General features: G+C 33.0%; 2 protein-coding genes across 3 annotated transcripts in view; one reads left to right on the forward strand and one right to left on the reverse strand.

Annotated features, from left to right (window-relative positions):
- The window catches only part of LOC133201504 (uncharacterized), a 31,357-nt gene extending 18,770 nt beyond the window's left edge, over positions 1-12,587 (forward strand). Inside the window, exons 8-12 of the mRNA XM_061337302.1 lie at positions 1,095-1,182; positions 1,432-1,475; positions 6,555-6,684; positions 10,063-10,272; positions 11,844-12,587. Coding sequence (XP_061193286.1) covers positions 1,095-1,182; positions 1,432-1,475; positions 6,555-6,684; positions 10,063-10,272; positions 11,844-12,571 — 1,200 coding nt within the window. The 3' untranslated portion in view covers positions 12,572-12,587. The remainder of the gene's footprint in view (positions 1-1,094; positions 1,183-1,431; positions 1,476-6,554; positions 6,685-10,062; positions 10,273-11,843) is intronic.
- Positions 12,588-13,599: 1,012 nt separating this feature from the next.
- Positions 13,600-25,399, reverse strand: part of LOC133201502 (suppressor of lurcher protein 1-like) — a 61,146-nt gene continuing 49,346 nt past the window's right edge. For both annotated transcript variants that reach the window (XM_061337298.1, XM_061337299.1), the window contains exons 10-12: positions 18,279-18,456; positions 14,458-14,657; positions 13,600-14,303 (exon numbers count right to left, since the gene is read on the reverse strand). In XM_061337298.1, coding sequence (XP_061193282.1) covers positions 14,158-14,303; positions 14,458-14,657; positions 18,279-18,456 — 524 coding nt within the window. In that variant the 3' untranslated portion in view covers positions 13,600-14,157. The remainder of the gene's footprint in view (positions 14,304-14,457; positions 14,658-18,278; positions 18,457-25,399) is intronic.

Genomic DNA, 25,399 nt, shown 5'->3' on the forward strand with positions numbered 1-25,399 from the left:
AGTATCAAACAATTTTTCAAGTAATCAGCAGGAATTATGTATTCCAAGGGTTTTCTTTATCTTGAATAAAGCTTTTCTGGCTTTATCCACTAACTGAGCTGCAGCAAGGTTAAAATTGCCATTACATTTAAGATTTATACCAAGATAGCAATATTTGTCAATTGTGTCATTTTCAATACAGATAACCATAAATAGTAAAATGGTTTAAAAAAAATTTACCATTAGAATTAAATACCATAATTTTTGATTTGGACATGTTAATCTCTAGCTTCCAGTTAACACAATAATTTTCAAGAATATTCAGGCTACATTGTAGACCATCAGGACTACTTGACAACAAAACTAAGTCATCTGCATATAACAAGCAGTGTACTTTTGTATCCTTTACTAATATTGGATCAGAGTGTTTATGAAAATGTTAAAAAGCAAGGGACTTAGTACATCACCTTGCTTGATACCCCTTTCGGATATACACTGTAAAGGGTTCACTTAACCCCTCATTTAACTTTATTTTGTTCCTTGTGTTCGCATACATAGAATAAATCACAATGAAAATTTTCTTTGGAACACCATTTTTTAGAAGTATGTAAAATAATCCTATTCTCCAAATCGTATCAAGTGGGTTTTTTTTCAGATCAGTGAATGCTGCATAAACTTTTTTTCTTTTTGAGTTTCTAGTGCTCAATTATTGATCTTATAGAAAATATATGGTCAGCTGTTCTGCTGTGTTCCATAAAGCCAATTTGATTTTTGCTAATCTGATTATTATCTAGAGTAAATTTGATTAATCTCAAATGTATGATCTTATTGAATACTTTCCCCAAGTTTGAGCTTATTGATAATCCTCTATAGTTGTTTGGATCAGATTTAGTACCTGTCTTATTCTTATGCAGTGGGACAATAAAAGTTTCATTCCATATGTATAAAAAATGAGAGATTTTTCCCCCCTCCCCCCGGTCCCAATAGAGTTTCATTCAGATCATATATTCATACTGTTTAATGAATAAAAATAAATTTAAAAGAGGGCATGTCATGTACTTAAGAACACAATGAATCGCAGAACGTTTCTTATATACACCTGTGTCTGGTTTTAGGACCTGTTTGGGGTCAGTATGATTCTCCCCCTCATATCCACCCATGCCAGGGATCTGGGAGCCACCCCCACAGTTACGGGGATTATAGGTAAAGTATTGTAACAAAGGTGAACTATATGCAAGTAACTATTACATGTAATATCAGGTGAATTTCTGTAACATAACCATGGTAACAGAAGTAAATCATTAATATGTCACTGTAATATTTTTAAATCAAAAATAATTTCTGAAATGTTAGAATGGAAATTACAGGTAAACTACTGTAAAATTTAAGTGAAATGTACCAAAAATAGCTTATAAAAATATTACCGTGAAAACTTTAATTACTTTTGTGTAGGATCTACATATGGAGCTCTCCAGCTAATGTCTAGTCCTATTGTGGTAAGTTATAGAAAAACTTATTACCAGTATTTATTAACTTATATTATAATTTTCGATACATTTTAGAGTATTATGTGGATATTTGCAGTACATATTACTGTAGTGACTGAAATTTTGGAGCTAAGTATTGCAATTGCCTACATATTTATTAATATTTATAGATTTTGAATGAATATCAGGAAATATTCCCATCCGAGGTCTTTGTGTAGTAAAGCAGACCAAAATTGTGAGGTCCACATCTGCACACATATTGAGGGTGGGCATATATTTCGATTGATTGATTGCATGTTGTTTTACATCTTGTTCAAGAATTTTTCACTCAGATAGAGACGTCACCATATATCAGTGAAGGGCTTCAAATTTAGATCTTTACTCAGCACTGAGGGCCATTGAGCAGTGAGGGATCTTTATCGTGCCAACACCTACTGTGACATGGGGCCTCGGTTTATAAGGTCTCATCCAAAGGACCCAAAACTTTCACTTCAAAGTGCCGAGCACTTGGTGAAGGAACAGTTGCTACCTATTTTTTATCAACTTAGGTCAGTCACGGCTGTGATTTGAACACATGACTTTCCAATCACAGAGCCAGTGCTCTACCAACTGAGCTACTGTGACGCCTCATATTTTTCAATATTCAGTCAATAAATTTTTATTGCATATTTTAATGCAAATACATTGTTTATCCTACTCACATCATTGAATTTTCTCTGTATTCCTGATCTTAAATATCCTAACAACATAAGTAATGGATATTTGTGATATCAAATGTACATGACTGTATGTTATGTCATTAAGAATGGAGAGCCGGGAAAATATATTGTGACGTCACAATTGCAAGTGCCAAAGTAGTCCAAGAACATTACAGCCCTGGTCCGCTTTATAAATTTATTGAGAAATATATCAAAATATGTCATATATTTTAATATAATGTCATGTATTCTCACATAAACACTTGCAAGAAGCTTTTATGAACAGTTGTGAAAATATTAAATTGGGCTTTTCTGGATTGTCTCCCTTACTATTTTTCTCTAACAAAAATTATTTTATATTGGATGATATGATAATGCTCTGTGTTTTTATTATACCCACGCAACAAGTTGCGGGGGGTATAATGTTTTTGACCCGTCTGTCAGTCAGTCGGTCACTCCTCCTAAACCACTGCACAGAATTTCTTCAAACTTTGCAGATATTTAGGACACAATGTGCAAATGTGCATGTTACCAGGAAATTCCGATTCCGTTATTTTTCTGGGAATTTCGGCACTTTTCAACTTAGATTTTGGCCATATCTTGAACACACTGCTCAACGCGTTATCGGCTATTCGGTTGTTATTGGGCATTCGGTGGATAACAACTTTGGACAGGTTATTAAATTGTTGTAAATAAACACTATAAAAATAGAAATGCGGTTGAATGGTTCACATTGTTATCGGAAATTTTGGTTTTAGTTATCGAAAACAAAGGTTGTCATAGGTTAGGAAAAATCTAAAGAAACAACAGAAATCTTCATTAAATCTAAATATTTAAAGTGGCAAGAACACAATACTAATTTTTGGATAACATTTGTCTCTTTTTAGAATATGTAACTTTAAGAAAAGGAGTGTTTTTTGATCATGAATGTTTTGGCATATCTCATAATCACCGAAATGTGTATGATCTTGACCTGATCGAAAATATCGTATTAGTTAATTCTCTGAATTATAAATCTCTGTTGTAACCAAAATACAAATGACAAATTTATTTATTGAGATTCTTACGTTGCATTATGCGCAATATAAAAGCATTGCAATAATTGCTAAATTCACAGTAATTCACTCTTAGTTTTCTGTGTGTTGCCTTCCAGTTATGCACTGTTCTTCGCTTTTGTCTCTGTTTTCCTTGCTTCGTTTAACTTTTTATTCCTTGACTTTGCATTTTTGATCTCCCCTTAACAGTCGTTGTTCCTTTTGTTAGAACTAAGTACATACAAGTATTAGTTTGGTATAAAGCAACTAAAGAATCTAAACTCAAAGGTGGTTAAATGAATTTTCCAAAAGGGTGTTAGACAAAATATGACCAAGAATTCCAACTTTTGAGAAAATAAAATGACTTTACTTATTAATTTTTACAAAAAGCGTTACGGACGGAGAGAAACTATTTTTAATGAAATATAAAGATAACTTATTCAAGTTCAAAAGTTTATTGAAACAGTATACATTTGGAGCAGAGTAATCACGGAACTCTAACAACATCAGATGTTGTTTCAGGGGCAAAGAAGGGATAAGCATCCCCTGTCGACCGATCACACCCGCGGAGTGCTCTTTGTCATTATCGGCCGAATGGAAAATCCGTAGACAATTCAATGTGTAGGTGGAGCTCATATTCGGATTTAGGATGGCGTTGTCGGGGACGGTCGGACCTCACCTGGATTTCACAGAGTTATATTGAATATTTATAGTGAAGCAAATAAAAAAGAAAAAAAAAACCTTGGCACACCCCCTTCCTCATTGAAAACGCGGATCACTGTTTGTAGAAAAGGTTAAACATGTGAAGAATTAAAGTGAATTGACCAGCACCCCCCCCCCCCTCCCCCAATAGGTATTTTTAACGTTTGGGGAATGAGTTCAACGTTTTTTTTTTAATCAATTTTATTTATTTTTACTGAACAATGTTTTTGTACAAGGATAGTCTCCTTAATCTTATACATACCCAATTATAACAAAAAAGAAATATTTCTTTGCGGTATATTTGCACCTCATTCGATTTCCTCTATTTCAAACCTTAAGGACATTCGCAACGTACCTTACCTACTGATAATTTTTCAAGATATTCTTTATTTTAGATTAAAGTGCCATCAAATGTTCGTAGACAAAAAATCAGCATGCATTACCAGGGGTTTTGAAAAGATAACAATTGATGAAAATTCCTGTATAATTGAAAGAAAAATATACAAAAATTACTGAACATATATTCAATATGTTTTGTTTATCCAAAATTGTTTTAGAAGAAGTGTACAATAGCATATATAGACATTAAAATGTAGCACAAAGTTCCTTTAAGTATTGGAACTCTTCAACTCCAGGGAAAAAGACAATAAAGTTCAAACTACATTGGGTATGTCCTTAAAATGATTTGATACAAACAATGCTATCGCTCTGTATTGGACAAAACAAACTTTTAGCTCATTTGGGCACTTGAAGTGACGATGTTTTTGCAAAAATGACATAATAGATCGTAAGACCTGACTAACTAAAGAAACTATAGATTTGTTGTATACATGCACAATTACGTCTGAAACCGATGGAAGCCAATTGTGGCTATCTTTAAAGGAAAACAGAAAAATGATTGAACAGATAAGTAGTTCTATTATAAAATCATAATTATAATTATTTACATGTATATCAAAAAACTAACAATGGACAGCTAGAAAATTTTCAAAAATCACTTTAAAAAATTATGTTTGTAATTTTCAAGGATTGACAGATTATAATGGACTTTTTTTCAATCTATTTCTAAAGCTGAAGGAAACTTTTTAACCTGAGTTTCCGATAACTTACACCAGTAAAAACCGAATTATCCGGCAACATCAACCTTGTTGACGATAACATGTTTTCACCTACCGAGACATTTTAGATGCCTGTTAACTAACCCTTAATTTGGATTTTTGATTTCTGCTTATCTACAGGTATATGATTGTCTATAGAATATATAAACTATTTTGTTTAATACAAAAAAAACGAAATTGACTTCTACAAAAGCTAAAATGTGATGACATATTTCGAAATTTTTTATAAAATATCATTTGAAAGAGTTGTTGATCTTTTGAAAGACAGTGATTTGGTTTGTATTTTTTGCTGCTGAAAGTATAATCATATATCTGCCAAAGATCACAAACTTTGTTTGCTGGAGTACGCAATTATCGTTGAATTCAGAAATTTTAAATAACCTACATTTTGCAAACATTGCTTTTCTTGCACCAAATGCCGGATAACAACTGAAATGCCGATAACGCGTTGAGCAGTGTGTTGAATATAGAGAAGAACAGTTTGTCAGCGCAACTCCTCCTAAACCGCTGCACAGAATTTCATTAAACTTTGCAGATATTTAGTACACTGTGTGTAGATGTGCATATTACCAGGAAATTCCAATTCCATTATTTTTCTGGGAATTTCGGCACTTTTCAACTTAGATTTTGGCCATATCTTGAATATAGAGATGAACAGTTTGTCAGCACAACTCCTCTTAAACCGCTGCACAGAATTTTGTCAAACTTTGCAGATATTTAGTACACAGTGTGTAGATGTGCATATTACCAGGAAATTCAAATTCCATTATTTTTGCCCTAAGAGTTTTGCCTATTATTGAAGAAACTTTCCAGCTAGGTAATAAGGAAATCCACTGGAATCAGCTTTTGTAATGAAATTTTTATGTGAAATACTTTATGACCTTATAAGACCCCTATTGATTTTAGATCAAAATATTAATGATTTAACACACACACACACACAATCTTGGATACATGTAGTTCCCCCCCCCCCTCAAATCGGTGCTTTGCCTTAAATAATTTCATAAGTACAGTATGTGTTGCATTGTCGAGCTTTGGGGGAGCGTGGGGTATGTGAGCTTGCTCACTTTTTCTTTCATTTTTTTCTAAAAATAATTTAAACTTAAAAGCAAAATATATTTAAATCTATTCCACCACCTAAAAGATAGAAAGAATTTTGTAAACATTGTAAAGAGAAAATAAATACTTCTAAGTAAGCATAGGACTGGTTTAAGTCCAGCATAATTATAATATGTTGTCTAGCAAATAACATTTAAAGTCAATGATATGAATTCTATTTTTATTTTTCTTATACATTCTCTGATTCTCATCATATGAGACTTAAAAAAGTCTTCTTAAACTTGTTTATTAACCATGTTAACTGCAACGTCTTTGAAAAAAACTTTTCAATTTGAATGCAGCCATGTTGTCGATGAAGATTAGAGTGTAAATTGAATCCCTTTTCCCCTGAAAAAAATTCACATCCAAAAAATATTGAACTATGTACAGTATACAGTTTCTTATACCTGTAACATGTTTTGTTCCCCTTTTATACAGGGTCAGTGGAGTGACAATGCTGGGAGGAAGTTTTGTCTCCTGTTCTGTTTGCTCGCCTCGGCGGGGGGATATTTCCTCATGAGCTTCTCAACCACCCTCATTGTCCTGATGCTCTCCAGGATTCCCACAGGTACAGTGTATAATTACCATGGATTACTTTTTTTTTTTTATCAGATCTGATATATTTTTTGTTGCATTTCTTCTATCTGTAAACTACAAAGATATGCTTGACATTTATTATTCAATTGAGATTCATTGGCTGTCATAGTTATATAACCAATGTATAAGGATTTTGAAATGTAATTTGGAAAGGTTTATAAGAGTTGGATCAGTATTTTTTTGTCCCTTCTTCATGTCATAGTCAGTACCCCCTCCCCCTTCTTTTTATGTTTTTTTTCCCCTTTTTTAGGAAGATGACTGTCACTCTTTCTTATTTTTATTTATCAGACCTAAAATGAATTTGTTCTAAAATTATATGTATAATATGGGAGATGTTGAAAAAGGACTATGATAATTACTCTTCAAAGGAATCAATTTGGGTATAGCCCTTACTTCAAATTTAGTTAGAGGTAATAGTTCTTTTATGATCAATAGGTCAATTGTTAGCAAGATCAAAATGTTCAAACTATTCTTGAAACGGTCCTTAAGAATTAAATTGTTATTTACCATGTAAATATCTACTATAAATCTTGATTAGATATTGACGTTAAATGACAGTTTTTGTGTGCTGGAACCTGTTATGATTATCACAAAGTAATTTCTGTGTTCTTTGCAGAAAGCTTTAAGAATTAAGTATTCATCTGGCACAAGAGCATACTCTTTTTATTTTGGTATAATGATCTGCTTAATTTTGTTGTTATTGCTAAACAAAAGTTAATGTTTAGTAGTGGCTCAGTATCTGCAAGTGTGTAGAAAAAAGCATGGAAAAAATCCAAATGGGACAGACTGACAGACAGACAGAGGGACTTGTAGACAGAGAGACAGACAGATAAGGAGGAAACCTATAGCCCCCTCTGCTTTCACCAGTAGGGGACTAACAAGCATTCTGAAAGTATTGCATAAGTAATACTAGTCCCCTACTGGCAAGTATAATCTGGTTCCCTTTAGAAAGTTACATATGTAAAAGTCAGCAATTCTGTTAAAACTCTTCAAAATGGAATGAAATGTAATCTTGGTCTTTAACTCCTCATAGCAAAAATCAACTTAATATCTTCAAGCATGTATGAAATCATGTAGAAAAAAAATTGCAGAATACAAGTGGGACAGACTGACAGACGTATGGACAGACAGCTAGACAGACAGATTAACAGATAAGAAAATCTATAGTCCCCTCTGGTTTCACCAGTAGGGGACTAATTAATAACATATTGAATTTTCACAACAGAATCATTGGAGCCTTTATAATTTTTAGTTTCCTAATGACATTTTTTTTTTTTGGAAATTTTTCACGACCACCAGAATGATTTATTCTGAATTCCAGCTTTGATCAGATTAGTCTGTTTGACATCAAATGAAATGATACATTATTTACAAAGTTGGCAATTAAGCTATCATCTAGGTTTAGTTAGCAATAAATCCATGGAAATTGATAAATATGCAAAGTACAATGTAATTAGATATCAGTTTTAATTCCTTATTCATAATGTTGCTGTTTGCACATTACATCACAATCAGCATTGACTTACAAACATCTGTTGCGGTTTAGTTGTTTTTGAAAAAAAAATCCTAGATGTGTTGTGAAACACTGATGCCCCCATACTGCAGCTCAAGGCTAAGGTTGAAGGTCAAACTCCCAAGGTCAAGATCTCGAGTTAAAAAATATTGGTACCTAAAGAAAGGTCTTATCACAAGGAAAACATGTGTGAAATATGACAGCCCTGGCACCAGCCATTCAAAAGTTCTGGCAAAGGTTAAAGCTTTTTGAAAGTAGGTCAAACTCCAAGACCAAAGTCATGAGGTCCAAAATATTGATACCAAAGGAAAGGTCTTATCACAAGAAAAGCATAAGTGAAATATGAAAGCACAAGCAGCAACCATTTTCAAGTTGTAGGCAAAGTTTAAGCTTTTACAAATGTAGGTCAAACTCAAAGGTTAAGGTTAGGAGGTTAAAAATGTTGGTACCCAAAGGAAGGTCTTGTCATTAGGAATATACATGTGATAGATGAAAGCCCTATCAGCAACCATTAAAAAGTTATGTCCAAGGTTAAAGTTTTTTAAAAAGTAGGTCAAACTCCAAGATCAAGGTCAAAAGGACACCTATAGCTATATGATTTTTCATTTCCTTACTACATGTATGATGAAAACAATATTGTTTAAATCTTTTTTCTTATAGAAGATAATAATGCAACAATGGTAAATTCTTTAAAATAATGATTGTACTTCATTTTAGAGTGAAATCCTTTTTTTATTTCCTAAATGAATAAAAATTGTTTAAATCTTCTAAAATTTATTACTGATAGAAGACAATAATGCAAGATGTGGCACTGCATTAAAATGAAAATTATACATCAAGTAAACGTTGAGAACAAAAAATTTTTTATTGCCACAAGGGAAAGACCTGTATGATTTACATAATGAAACGTGCTAAAGTATTGATTTTGAGATGGATTGCAGCACAGCATGGGAAAAAGCAAAAAAGTGTGCTGCTAAGTTTCCAATTTATAGAATTAGCAGTGTATCGGAAAACAAATTATCTTTCACCGTCTTCAACAGAGGAAAATACTATTTGCAATTATTCATAAACGTCTTTTTGGTTGTTTGTCATTATAGTTAATAAAATGAATGTTGAAGCTTCAACTTGAAACTTAAACTTGAGAACAATTATGTCAGTGTTTAATTTTTGTTTTGAAAGAATCAGGTTTGCTTTGCACTGGACTGGTATGAAATTTCAAGAGAATATTTTCAATTAATTTGTTGTTTTTTTTTAACAGTAATTTATTGAAAATAAATATTTACATAAGTTTAACTTTTACAGTAACACATGTGTTAGTTATATATAATCTTATTCATATTATGTAGTAAAACTTGCTAACCAAATTAAAGAACTTGCTTATGAAGAACACAAGCAATGCTTTCCATTTAAGGGAATGAATAAAAACATCCTATGAAATTCTTTTAGCTAAAGCAATGACTATATTTGTAATTCATAAAAATCATTTCAATAGATGTATGTAACCAAAAAAAAAAAAAAAAAAATTATGGAATCATTTAATTTATAAGAGTCAATGTTCATGGGGACATAATTTCTTGGGTAACTCTTTAATAATCTTTTAAAGATTCAATGAAACAATATGTAAACAAAATAATTGTTCATGGGGATGTAAAATCATGGGTACATGTAAAAGTGACCCAGGAAATCCACAAACATTCCCCCCTTCCACAAACAATTATGATTCCACAGTGTTTGTTGAGCAGATTAAACTGTAGTAAAGTTACAGATTTATTCATAAAGGTGTGAATGGATCTTAATGAAATCTAAGAATGAAATGTTTCTTGTTGGCCCTTATAGGTATCTTCAAACACAGTCAGAGTGTATCCAGGTCATATCTGACAGATGTGTCCTCTCGGAGTGACCAGTCCGGGGTGCTGGGGACCTTCAATGCTGCTTCCAGTATTGGCTTTATCCTAGGTCCAATGGTAGGGGGCAGATTGGCAGAGACTAGTGGGGGATTCTATAAAGTCACCTTCCTATGTACTGCTATATTTGTTCTCAATGCAGGTAGGACGTATATCAGTAGTACTAAATTGGCTTTAATTTTGTATCAGTATGTTTTGCACTATAGGACTTAGCAAAAACTCTATGTCAGATGCATCTTTTATTTACCATATTAATGTTTTTTGACATGTCTAAACTGATTGGAATGCAGTCTTTAGTTAATGTTTTGTGCAGTCTGCTAACTAGGAAATGAGAGAGTCAATCTATATTTGGTGTTATAAGAATGATGATCAATGTGACAATAGAAAATACTTTGCAGAGAGGGAAGTTTTGCAAGCCTTATCATTTGCTCCCAGGATGATTGTAAACCTCTCCAACACCAAATAAACATTCTTCATATATTCATATTTATAAAAGTTTTACAGTATAAAATGCTTATAGCAAAATCAGGAACAAAGGATTTGATTCTTCATGTTTTAAAAATACATGTACAGGGAATTAAAATCACTTTGCTGGAAGCAAGTGTGAATTCATTATAGGCGTGCTTGCTGTAATCAGTTTTTACTGCATAGGATTCTCATTTCGACATTCTTACGGTATATACCGGTAATTATTCTGTATTGAACTGTCTTGTTTTTTTCTGATAGATCTAATATATCTTTCCTATTGAAATACTTATTTATAAAAATCATAGACATGTTCTAGAAGCAAAGTTTTAGGTATTCAGTTTAAAATTATTTAAAATAGATATTTTTACATGCCAGGAGAAAGCCCATCTTCAAAGGCAAAGAAAAGTTATCTCTACGAAATGCTATAATTCCTCTCAAGATTTGCATCTATACAGATTCTGATGTGTTTTACAGAAAATCTAAAAAAAAAATTATGAATTTAAAGAGAAAAAAAATATCTAAGCTTTAAAACAACTATGGATGACTTCAGATGACAGACATGTCCCTTAAAGATTCTAGTCTTGTTAAAGCTTACTTTTAATACTTGAAAGCTGAATCTTTAATAACATTTTACAATTCAAGAAGCTTCCTTTTTAAACCAATGGAAAGCTAACCTTTTCTTTACCGCAAAACTAAGATTAACAAAAAACTGCAGAATACCGCACAAATTTTAGCGAGGATGTAATTTTGACATTTGAGATCGCTAAAATTAAATATCGCTAACATTTTAGTCCGCATTAGGGGGGTTACTGTTGTCTTTCTATGCACCATAAAATCACTAAAATTACTTCTTGCTAAAATTAATACCGATTTTGAAGAACAATTCGCTAAATTTGCGTCTCACTAATAATTCCACCATTATGGTATTGTTCCCTGTGCAATCACCTGAGCAATCAAAGACAAAAACCTCAGTGATGTTGTAAAGTAAAAAAAAGGTTACAGGAAACTAGCTTATAAAAATTAACGCTTACAGAGAAGCGATTTTCACTCACTGTGGTTTTAAATCATATAATGAACTTATGGGATATAATGATTTTCGTTTATAACGAATCATTATTGTTCATCACTGGCACTTTGCTATGAGCATGTTTTACTGACTACATGTTTGTTTGTTCAATGGTCATTAGAAGAGTACATTACATATTTGTCATACTCACTAAAGCAAAATTACTCTTGAATCTTTAGTGTTTGTGTGGGCAGTAGTAGAGGACAAAGAATCCAGCAACTGTAACAAGGGAAACACCCCACTGAGAAATGATTCTGAAGATTCCCTAAAAAGACTTAATTCAGGTGAAGAAAACTTCAGTCCTAAGCTTCTTCTTCAATCCCTTAGAACGTTTGACTGGAAAAACCTCTGGGATCTGTTTCTAATCAAGTTCTGTCTAGGCTTCTCCATATTACTGTACAGGAGCAACTTTTCACTGACAATGCGAGAGATATTTCATATGTCACCCAGTAACATTGGTTACCTCATTTCATACTCGGCAACCATCGCAGCTCTCAGTGGATTTCTAGTGGGGAGAATCTCAAAACTGTTTAGAAGTGATGCTCAGATAGTTTTATATATGAGTGTATTTCAAACATTTACTCTGTTATCTTTAAGTATTGTCAGTAACATTGTGTTATATGTAATCTGTTATACCCCTTTAAGCATTATTACTTCAATGCTGAGAGTTTCATCTACAAGCCTTACGATACAACGATGTGGCGGGAAAAATGTGGGAGGTATTATTGGAATGAGTCAGAGTGTGATGTCATTAGCACGCATGCTCTCTCCATTCATTTCTGGACTTGTTATGGAAGTGAGTTACTCAGGAACTGCAGTTGTTGGATCTCTTGTATCAAGTGTTGCTGTGATATTGTTGATTTTGAGGCCACAAGAGCCGAAAGTTTATAAAGAAAAAGTGCAATAAATTTAGTAAAAAAGTTTTTTCCAAGTCATTTTATTGCTGAACAGTAGAAGAAATCAAAATTAATGTTTTTCTCCCAAATCTCCATTTGCCAAATGAAGATTTTTATGCCAAGATCTTCCAGTCTGCAGATATTCATGGATCTAGATAACCAGTCTTCCAAATGAATTTCAAGGAATGGAGACATATACTGGTGATACAAGCAAATATAGTATATCGATGACCAAGTTTACGAAACATATTAATATTTTCGGTTGTGAAGAGTCATCACAACTTTCTTTGAAAATTAAGTTTATTCCTTGTCTTGATGACAAATCCAACTTGTGTGAAAACATATTATGTAATGTTCTTGAAGATCACTCATGTCTGGCTTTTTTTGAAATATGTTAACGCAATATGCAGATCTAGAATAGTAACAATTCATTAAAAACAATTCCATACATTTTATAACAGAAGTAAGCAGGATTAGTTTGAAAAAGATAGAAATAAAAAAAAAAGCATCTATACACAAGGTCCTTCAAACCAGCAACAAACATAGCAATTTACTCTCAGATGAACATAATTTGCATTTCAAGCTTCTCGCATTTAAAACATATATTCAAACTTACAAATAATAAATTGGTGAATTCAGTTGAATTTGAACATGTACATAGAAATCAATGTCTTCAGTGTACAATCACACTGCAACTAAAAGAAACTAATAGCAGTAAATATCTTAAGAGCTTTTGGAAACAGTACAATATCAAAAGGTTAAAAAAATGTACATTTTATAAATAGGATATTTCAAGAAGAAAAAAGAAAGAAAAAAGTTACAGAAACACAAACTAACTCAAAAGTTCGTATGGTAAATTGTCAAGATAATAGAGAGTTTCCTGCTATTATACCAACAATTAAAGACAATATACAGGTCATTTGTAAATCATTCAAGATATTAATTTTGATGTTGCTTCTGGGTCTTGATATCTAACATGTTTATGTGTATTTTTAAAAATACTCATGGAAAGATATACTAAAATTAAAAATATATTTTGGCGGATATATACATCTAACGATTTCATAGTATATAGTATACATGTGTATAAAATTAAATTAATAGGTTTCAAGATTAAAAAAATGTGCAATGACATATCACACATAGGCGCCACCAGAAGTAAATGATAAACTTGGAGTGCGCATGTGCTATTTTGATTTCGATAACATGGTTACATCTTTAAATCTTTAGATCTATATAATATTGGACTGTACAAATGATTTTGAATATTTCACGCATAATTTTAAAACAGTACATAAATGACAAGATTGAATCGTAATTAAGTTTTGATTTTTGGAGTTACTGTGAAATCACTTATTTTTATGGGGTCTAATTTTCGTTGTTTTTTGGTGGTACATGTATGAAGAGACCCACGTATTCATGTCTTACACGAAGTGTAAAATTTCCAACAACTCGACATTTCTTCATCTACGAAATTCCCACAGACCATGCAGTATTTTTTCTTAAACCACGAAATCTGCCCCGACAAAAAATGTGTGATTTTACAGTATTTAACATGAATTTTAGACATTTTATTCCCTAGAACATTTTGCGGTAGCTAGCTAATCATATTGACTTTAGTTATACTAATTATAGAAATCAGTATCACACAAAGAATGTCTAACACAGAGGTGTGACTTGCTGAAGACTGGGATCCGCTCCTTTTCTCTGGTGAAGATGTTGTGGGGGGAAAGACTTTGTAATCTGCAAAAAAAGAAACAATGACAATTTGGAGAGAGAGAGAGAGAGAGAGAGAGAGAAAGAGAGAGAGAGAGAGAGACCTTGATTGATTAGTACTATTGAGGGTGAAAATGAGGACACAGGGAGCCCCTACAAAGTATTCGGGTCAGTGACTCACCAGGGCTAAATTCATATCGTCCCAGGAAGCCCGTATGTTCGTAGTTATCAGTGGAACTCATCAGAACCCGGAAGTAAGCGCCGTCGGACACTCGTTTAGTGATAAGTGACTGCATAACACCACAGATAGGTTTAAAACCCCTGTCTGGTCCATCGTGGGCGAAGGCGGTAAACGACACGTGGTCATTCTCACCTTCACAGCTATAAAAGAAAAAAAAAACGGGGAACATGATAACAATGTATAAGATTAGGAGAGCTAAAGAAGGATACATACATGTTCCCTCTTTCAGGATCACTGAGTACAAGTATATTTAAAAGGAATAGAGTAAAGAAAACCAGCAACAACATATACTCAAAATAACTGTATTTAAAGTCGGTTTAGTCATAAAAAGAGTATTTCCAATCCGAAGTTTTTTTTTTACTGAAAGCTTTTACTGAGAGTTTTCTACGAAATAAGTGATGACCTAATTACAAAAGTTAATATCAGGGAAAGTGTACTGTGGCGTAACAATATTATTTTGTGACGTAATCCTGAAATGATCCCATAACCCTATGTGTTCATAAGGCTTTTTGACCACATGATAACGTTGGCACAGAGCTCTAATGAGCTTCTTTTTCTTCTTCAAAAAAGACTTTTAAATGAACATTGCTTTGGTGACAGAAAGATAGAGGATATTCAATGTTTTGTAGTTGGATATGGAATTTATTTCACAAGTGGGACAGGGTTTTCTGATATTTTGAAGCAATAGTGAAAATATAAAAAAAAATCCTGCCTCACGAGTGAAATAAATTCCATATTCAACTACAAAACATTGAATTTTTTGCTTTATTACATTATCTTTGATTTTCCCGTTGCTTCTTACTTTTCTTAACACAGTGTCCTATGACGTCCTATGACGAGCTCTGACGTCATAGTTGAGCATAGCTTAGCAGTTGTGAGATTGAAAACATTGTGACATGGATTTTAGCAAATATATTTGGGAAGAAATTGGCAGTTTTAGTCTATCAGGATGTTTTAGTTACTATCTCTATCTTATTACAGACCAGAAATTATTTTTTTTACTTACTTTGACATCCTTTCAAACTGTGAGAGAATATCACTCTGGTATCCTTTCACAATATGAGAGAATATTACTTTCATTCAATAAATAAATAGAGGATATTCAATGTTTTGTAGATGAATATGGAATTTATTTCACGAGTGGGACAGGATTTTTTTTTTATATTTTCACGAGTGCGAAGCACGAGTGAAAATATCAAAAAATCCTGTCTCACGAGTGAAATAAATTCCATATTCTTCAACAAAACATTGAATTTTCTGTTTATTACATTTTCTTTGATTTTCCCTTTGCCTGTCTTTTCGTAACAAATTGTCATAGGCTATGACGTCATAGTTGAGCGGTTGAGACGTCATAGCTAAGCGATTGAGAGATTGAAAAACGTATACATGAATTTTTAACAACATATTTGGGGAAACTGGCAGTTTTAGTCTCTGTCCGTATGTTTTATTTACTCTCTCTCTCTCTCTTATAACAGCCAGCTAGTTTAAAAAAAAAAAAAAAAAAAAGAAAGAAAAAAAAAGAGGCCCAGGGGCCACATCGCTCACCTGAGCACTATGGCTAGGAAAAAGCAGAAATCACTTCAATCTTGAAAGGTTGAAAAGTTTAAATATAAAAGTGGTTGGGGGGGGGGTGTCATGAATTGAACAAATTTGAATCTACATTATCTGAGGATGCTTCCATTTAAATATGACCAATCATGGCTTTGCTGTTCTTGAGTAGAAGATTTTTAAAGATTTAACCTATGTATTCCTATGTAAAACTTTGATTACCCATTGTGGCCCCACCCGACCCCCAGGGGACATGTTTAAACAAACTTGAATGTACACTATCTAAGAATGCTTCCATATAAATATGACCAATCATGGCTTTGCTATTCTTAACAAATAGTTTTTTTTTTTAAAGATTTTTAGTATGTGTTTCTATGTAAAACTTTGATCGCCCATTATGGCCCGAACCGACCCCCAGGGGTCATGATTTGAACAAATTTAAATGTACACTATCTGAGGATGCTACCATATAAATATGACCAATCATGGCTTTGCTTTTCTTAACAAATAGTTTTTTAAAATGATTTTTACTATGTGTTCCTATGTAAAACTTTGATCGCCCATTGTGGCCCCATCCGACCCCCGGGGGTCATGAGTTGAATAAATTTGAATGTACACTATCTGAGGGTGCTTCCATATAAATATGACCAATCATGGCTTTGCTGTTCTTGAGAAGAAGATTTTTAAAGAGTTTTCCTATATATTCCTTCGTAAAACTTTGATCGCCCATTGTGGTCCCACCCGACCCCCAAGGGTCATGAGTTGAACAAATTTGAATCTACACTACCTGAGGATGCTACCATATAAATATGACCAATTATGGCTTTGTTGTTCTTGAGAAGAAGATTTTTAAAGATTTTTCCTATATATTCCTATGTAAAACTTTGATCGCCCATTGTGGCACTACCCGACCCCCGGGGGTCATGATTTGAACAAACTTGAATCTACACTATCTGAGGATGCTACCATATGAATATGACCAATTATGGCTTTGCTGTTCTTCAGAAGAAGATTTTTAAAGATTTTTCCTGTATATTTCCTATGTAAAACTTTGATCGCCCATTGCGGCCCCACCCGACCCCTGGGGGTCATGATTTGAACAAACTTGAATCTACACTACCTGAGGATGCTTCCACATAAGTTTCATGTTTTCAAGCACAGTGGTTCTTGAGAAGAAGATTTTTAAATGATGCCATTAATTTTTCATAAATTCTCAATTATCTTCCCTTGGAAGAAGGTGTGGCCCTTCGTTTGAACAAACTTGAATCCCCTTTACCCAAGGATACTTTGTGGCAAGTTTGGTTGAAATTGGCCCAGTGGTTCTTGAGAAGAAGTCGAAAATGTGAAAAGTTTACAGACGGACAGACGGACTACAGACAAAATGTGATCAGAAAAGCTCACTTGAGCATTCGGCTCAGGTGAGCTAAAAACACTGTGAGAATACCATTTTGATATCTTTCACACTGTGTCAGAATATTACTTTTATTCAATAAATAAATTACAGTAATTCACTGTTGAAAATGTAATAAATCACAGTATTTCATTGGTGAAAATGTAATTATATAGCTTATCAGCAATTGCATTTCTTTACTGGTTAATTAATAATTCTGCTTTATGGCTGGTTACTCTGTCACGAAATATTTTTCATCCTTCCGTTATAAGAACTTTATTTAACAAAACTAAACTATAACAATGAAATGGTTTTGAAACGAAATATTAGTAAAGAGACTAAGCATACATAAAAAGAAAACAGAACAACTCAACCAGACCTTTTTCTACTTCCAGCATTATTTTGACAATTATGACGTCATAGTCTGGTATTTTTAAACTGAACAAGAAAAGTAATGTTATGGTATTCATAGTAGTGAACATAAAAAAAAACTTTGTTTAAACCTGGTATCAATCTCTTAGTACATGTACGTATGTCCAAGTAATGTCCAAATGGTGGCTTACAACCTTTTCCTAAATAAAATATTATTTTCTTTCTACTTCATATTTACGGTATTGAACAGATATGATTTTTAACGCCATTTTAGGACAATACTTTGGTGAAGCCACAATAAACGTTTATTTTCCTTATGTCTCTAAAGATATCCAGATCACCAACTTCCGTTAAATGCTTTTCATTTCATCAAACAATATTTAGAACTTTTCAAATGTTTCTTGTATATGTGAAGTTTTGTGAGAGTTAAATTATTAAACAACAAACTTACACTCCCCCTCTTCCAACGTCGAAATTGTCCAGGGTAATGGTCACTCGTTCTCCTGGTTCGCCGCGGAAAACGTACTCACACTGAGTATGTGAGGGGTAATATCCGGGGTAGTTAGGGGTGGTAAAGTTACCCACCTTTTGCAGGGTGCTGTTATATAGGAATTTACAAAGGGGACGACCTGTCAAATAAAGCATGAAAGAGGGATTGCCAAAAACAAACAAACAAACATAAACAAACAAACAGTGCTATAAAGGGTAAGGTCAAATGACTTTACATACGGTTATCAATACGTTTTCAAAAGAATAAACTAACAAAGTAAATTATTAAGTACAGGTCCACCTAACAATCAGGCAGGAGGTGATACATGGGGTTCTCAGAAATTAATGATTTTTCACTCAAAGTTTTTTCTTGGGCTATAAGCCATGTATGTGGAAGGAAAAATATTTGGGGTCATTGTTACTATGGAAACCTGGACAAAGAAATTTCCCTAGCAACCGGCCAATTTTTCTTTGTAAATGGACGAAATTTCACTCATTTTGAAGGCTTTATACAAAATGTAAAAACAGTAATTTTTTTTCTTATCTAGTGTAATAAGAAAGATACACGTTTAAAGTGTTCTGTCAATGTAATTAAAAAAATTACATTCTCTAATATATTTGCTATAGAGACAGGTAAAGATACATGTTTCCAATTTTTTTTTTTGATTCAGCATTTTGCTTGATTTTAGCAAAAATCAAGTCGATATTATTCATTTCACCATCTTAATACAATTGTTTCATCTATTTCCTGTAAAACCACAGGAAAACCTCTCTAAGAATGTGAAATAAAAAGTTTTGCAAATTTGAAATTCCTATCTGTTGCTAGGCAACAAAAATGGATGGTTTGATAAATTTAAAAAGGGGAAAATGTAAAGCACTGGAAGAAAAATCGGATAAATTGTAATCATAAAACAAATTTTAAAATAATAAAATATAAAATATTCTTCCTTGTATACTAAAGACTATTTAACAATAAGCTATCTCCATGGCAACAGCAAATTTTCCTTAGCAACGAAGCATTGAAAGTTATTTTTAGCACATATTCATCTTAGTATTTAATAGATTATCTGATTCTAATAATTGAATTGCTATTGTCCAGAATAGACATTGTCAAACTGGTTTTTTAAAAGTATTTTCAAGTTAATTCATCCATAGCAACAGAACTTGTCCACATAGCAACAAATGCATTTATTAAGAATCAGTATGTAGCAATTCCTCAACAAAAATCTGTGTCTTTAAGGATGTTAACTAGGCAAAAGCATTCTACTTATAGAAATGAAAAATCATTTACTTGACTTATGACTGTGGTATTTTTTTTTTTACACTTTCAAATGGTAAATCAATGACCTACTTTTCATGCTAGTGGCCTATTGAAACTCGAGAGTTTGCAAATTCCTGAAAATTTAGCATCATGACCAATATTTGCAAGAAAACTGGATAGTCTAATTTCTGACAAGTCTAAAAAATACAGTAATCTCGTTAAGAAAAAAAGACTTTTGATGAGGTCTTCTTGCGAGAATGCAGACCTGGTGAGGAATTGATTGACCGAGGCCAAAGGCTGAGGTTAATCAGTTCATGACAGAGTCTGTATAGTATAACAAGTAGGCAGAATTCAGAAGTCATTAACTGTATTTCAAATTATCAGGAATTCTTACTTTTTTCCGGAATCCACCTATTTTCTCCATCAAATATATAAACGACCATAATATACTTAGTATTGTGTTTTGTAGCAAGATATAATTATATTTCAACAGTTTAAACTTTTTAACAAAGGTGGGAGAAAATATATTAAAACAATAAATATTTAAACCATTTAATTAAAAGGAGTTTAGGCAGTTTGAGTCTGTGCGCAATTTGACTGCTTGATAAAAATGTAAGCAAAGCTATCAAGATTTGCCAAGACGGAAAACCCAATTAAACAAACTCTTTCTAGCGAAACTATTGTCTCCTGAATAACGAGATAAAAAAGACCTATTTTTATGAAACAACTACATATGTAAACATGTTATAGTGAGATACTAAGTTGTGAACAAGATAGCTAATTACATGTAATTATAATTATCAAAAGACGACTTAATAGTTGAAACGTTTTAATATAACATCAAACTCGGTGTAACGAGACTACTAACTCTTGGAGAATGAGATTAAAAAATTATCATAATATGATACTAACTCGTTATACAAGATAGGAAATTCATTTTAATAGGGTCACTGATTCATTATTTAAGGAATGAATATAATAGCTGGTTATACTGTATGACCTGGGTTGAGACAGTTTACGCTTTATAAACCGCGAAGCGGTTAATAAAAAAAGCGTAAAAAATCGTAAAGTGTTCCAACCAAGGTTATATATAAAATACATAGTTACTGTCTTGAAATATAAGCGATATTTGGGCGAAGGAAAGAAAACGTGATAGAGGGCGAGGCTTGCAGAGCCCTCAATATTAATTTTGTAGACACTTAGAGGGGTAATACGGAAATTTATGGGGTCCTTGAAAAATGCATATTGTATTTTTTCAAGAACCCCATATACATAACTAATTTACCCTGTCGAAGATTTTTTAATAAAGTTCATTTTCTCCGAGTTTAGCAAACCGTTCCCTAACAATTGTTTACATTGTGACGTCGTTTAATGCTAACGTGACGTCAGTTATTAGGCTCTTTGCTTGTTCAAATGAAAAAAATTACATTTGCACATATATGTTTCTTAGATGAACCTATTGAAGTTAAAATATGTTTAATTCTGTATGAACTTATTAGGGGGTCAGAGGTCATAGCGTGAACGAATCACACGGCGAGATGATATTTTGCTTACATATTTCTGTCACGGTGAAACTGGTTTTGGAAATTCTAAGTTTATAGTGATGAAAGAGATAAAAAATTGGAAAAATGTCCCGAAAAGCCCTTCGGGCTTCACATGATTTGATCACGTGACCAACCAAGTTCATTTCCCAGAGAACTTTTTAACATTGTTGTTTATTTCTTAAACAACATATTGAATATGATCTGGACAGTATGGCACGTGGAGGGGTAACATTAACAATATGATGTGGATAGACAGCATAACATGGTTTAATACAGTATTCTTCTTGACCAATGAAATTTCAAGATTTCTATCAGAGGCAGCTAGGGATCACATTTTCGATTCGAACCCAATTATCGCTTTTATTTCAAGACAGTAACCTTGTATTTTCTTTATCCTGCAACATATTTTCACATCTGACCTCCAAAATAAGATATTTTCAACCCGATTAAGGCACATCTTTGCAGTTGAAACCAAGACGCAATAGCGTAAACATTGCAATATATATGACTTCACAATGCTTTCAGAACGTCAGAATACATGCACGAGGCTATATAAGGGCATTGACCAAATATAGCTTTGGTTTATTAGGTTACCTTTATTAGGTCAATGCAAGCTTTAAGGGGTAGTTACAGGATAAATGCAAGTATAACTTGGGCAGCTATTAAGTTCATTCCTTATAATTTAATTTTCCGTCATTAAGTGAAGACAATAAGGCAATTTTTCTACAAAAATGGCTTTAAATTGAGCATATTTTAAAAGTAACGTCAAGCAGAATAATACATTTTTGACATAAGTCATAGTGACGTAGGCAACCTATGTTATACGATATCAACTAAATCTAGCTTTTATCCAATCAAATGACATGTTACAACCAGAATTAAATTATTACGAGATAACTAACTCTCGACAGAGAATTATTAACTAGCTAGCCAAGTTATAACGAGATATTTACTTGTAATAACTAAATAATCATTTCAATATAATGAGCTTAATGAAAAAATAAAAGAAATATAATGAAAATAGTGATAGCGTTGTTTCGTGAAATAAACAATTAAAGTTTGTGCTCTAAACTTGTTTTACATCTCCTAGTTGGTTCGATACGCAAGAGACGCTCTAGGTATGAACAATTTCTAAAAGGAGGCAAGCTACTGACAAACTTGTTGATGAAATAAGAATATCAACAGTCTTGTTTAAAGTCATCATTTCGCAAATTCTATGGACAATACAATAACCTTGTCAGCAAATGAAATCTAATTTTGAATCGAATGCTGACTGATGCTTTTCATAGAAAATAATTATTGATTATTTCCTTTATATTCCTTTGTATAACTATGATCCCCTGTTTTGGCCCCTCTATTTTCCTGGGTGGTCATGATTTGCAAAAAAAAATTAAATCTACATTACCCGAGGATGCTTTTTATATTATTAAGACCAATCATGACTTTGTTGTTCTTGTGAAGAATTATAAAGATTTGCCCTATGTATCCATATGTAAAACTTTGATCGCCCATTGTGGCCCCATCCTACCCCCAGGGGTCATGATTTGAACAAACATGAATCTACACTACCAGAAGATGCTTCCACATAAATATGACCAATCATGGCTTTGCTGTTCTTCAGAAGAAGATTTTAAAAGGTTTTTCGTATGTATTCCTATGTAAAACTTTGATCACCCATTGTGGCCCTACCCTACCCCTGGGGCCATGATTTGAACAAACTTGAATCTACACTGCCTGAGGATGCTTCCACATAAGTTTCATATTTTCAAGCACAGTGGTTCCTGAGAAGATTTTTAAATGATGTCATTAATTTTTCACGAAATCATAATTATCTCCCTTTGATGAAGGCATGACCCTTCATCCAAACAAACTTGAATTCACTTTACCCAAGGATACTTTGTGGCAAGTTTTGTTGAAACTGGCCCAGTGGTTCTTGAAAAGAAATTGGAAATGTGAAAAGTTTACAACGACAATGACAGCGACGACAGACAGCGGACAAAATTTGATCAGAAAAGCCAACTTTAACCTTCACTCAGATGTGATAAAAATTCTTAGCATAACAAACATAAAATCCCCCCCCCCCCCAAAAAAAAAAGGTGATCATTGTTGATTTTGAGGTCACAAGGTCAAAAGTCAAGGGTCAAAGAAAAATAACCCAGACAAGATTTTTTTTTTTTATTTTTCAGCCAGTGATCTTGAACTTGCAGGAATCTTTATTCAATATCAGGACACACCCTTGGATCATTAGCAAACTCATTATTAAGTCGAAATTCAAGTGAATCTCCATTACAAATTTGGAGTTCAGACAAGCATTTTACATGTTTTCGTCAGTGACCTTGAACTTGCCAAAACCAACATGGATCAAGGTCATAACAAACCCACGGGTCAAAAGCATTTTCTGTACAATGTAAAAGCCAGCCTCTAGTAAGTCTCAATTACAAAGTTATATGCCAGACCAGAATTTTATACTTTTTTGTAAGTGACCTTGAACTTGCCAAAATGAGTTTGGGTTAAGGTCGGCTTTACTCTAAGGTCAAAAGCAATCTTTGTACCAAGTATGATCTACCAGTAATTCTCCATTACATAGTTTTTCTGCCAGTAACTATGTACTTGACGGAATGACCTTAGGTCAAGGTCGACATACACTATTGCATCATCAGCAAATTTATTCCATGTATGAGCTTCCAAAGATTCACCGTTACAAAATCACTTATCGCCCAGACAAAATTTTTCAGACATTGACCTTGAACTAACCAAAATGACCTTGGGTCAAGGTCTTAACACACGTGGGTCAACAAAGCTATCACTGTACCAAGAATGAGCATCCAATGAATCTCCGTTACAAAGTTTTGGACTGGACAACAAATATTTTAACAGTGACCTTGAACATGCTGGCATGACTTTTTGTCAAGGGCAAGGCAACCCCATGGGTCATAAGCAATCTCTGTACAAAGTATGAGCTTCCAGTGTCTTTCAATAACAAAGTCATAGCAAGGAGAAGATTGTATGGACAGAAGGACACACAGTAAAGGGATTTCTGTATAACACACACCTCAAATCCCCACACCCAAACCCCCTCCCACAAACTTTGTTTATGTGGGATATTTAGATATTTGTTACAATTTCAATAGCATAAAAGATTCAACAAAAAAGTAGAGTAGCCAGTCGGACTGCGCAAATTCAGTTTTAATGCAAAAATGTAATATAAATATTTTTAAAAAACTTTCATGAATACATGTACGTGCTAAATATTACTTTCCTTGCCTTGTTGATGAGGAAAAATTTATGTTGCCATGGAGATGGAAAATGTTTAAATAGTCATTAGTTTACACAGAAGTGTATTGTATATTATATTCTTTTACAATTTGTTTTTGCTACTCAATGATTTCAATTTAAACATTTTTATTGACTTTTGAATTCGGCCTACTCGTGCCCATACAGACTTTGTCAGGAACTGATTAACCTCAGCCTTCGGCCTCGGCCAACCAATACCTCACCAGGTCTGCATTGTCACAAGAAGACCTCATCAAAAGTTAATATATTTTTTTATAATGAGATTACTGTATTTTTCAAACTTGTCAGGAATTAGACTATCCAGTTTTCGTTGCAAATATTGGTCATGATGCCAAATTTTCAAGAATTTGAAAGAAATTTTAAGACTCTTAAGTCTCAATAAGCCACTAGCATGAAAACTGGGTCATTGATTTACCATTTGAAAGTGGAGAAAATATCAGTAAGTCAAGTAAATGATTTTTCATGTCTATAAGTAGAATGTTTTTGCCTAGTTAACATCCTTAAAGACATAGATTTTTGTTGAGGAATTGCTACATACTGATTCTTTATAAAATGTATTTGTTGCTATGTGGACAAGTTCTGTTGCTATGGATGAATTAACTTGAAAATACTTTTAAAAAACCAGTTTGACAATCTCGATTCTGGGCAATAGCAATTCAACTATAAGAATCAGGCAACCTTTTAAAAACTAAGATGAATATGTGCTAAAAATAACTTTCAATGCTTCGTTGCTAAGGAAAATTTGCTGTTGCCATGGAGATAGCTTATTGTAAAATAGTCTTTAGTATACAAGGAAGAATATTTTATATTTTATTATTTTAAAATTTGTTTTTGGTACTCAATGATTACAATTTATTCGATATTTCTTCCAATGCTTTTCATTTTCCCCTTTTTAAATTTATCAAACCATCCATTTTTGTTGCCTAGCAACAGATAGGAATTTCATATTTGCAAAGCTTTTTATTTCAAATTCTTACAGAGGTT

This window comes from Saccostrea echinata, unplaced genomic scaffold (assembly GCF_033153115.1).
Source record: "Saccostrea echinata isolate AGI-Se365-2 ecotype Australia unplaced genomic scaffold, CSIRO_AGI_Sech_v1 ptg000044l, whole genome shotgun sequence".
Taxonomy (NCBI): Eukaryota; Metazoa; Mollusca; class Bivalvia; order Ostreida; family Ostreidae; genus Saccostrea; species Saccostrea echinata.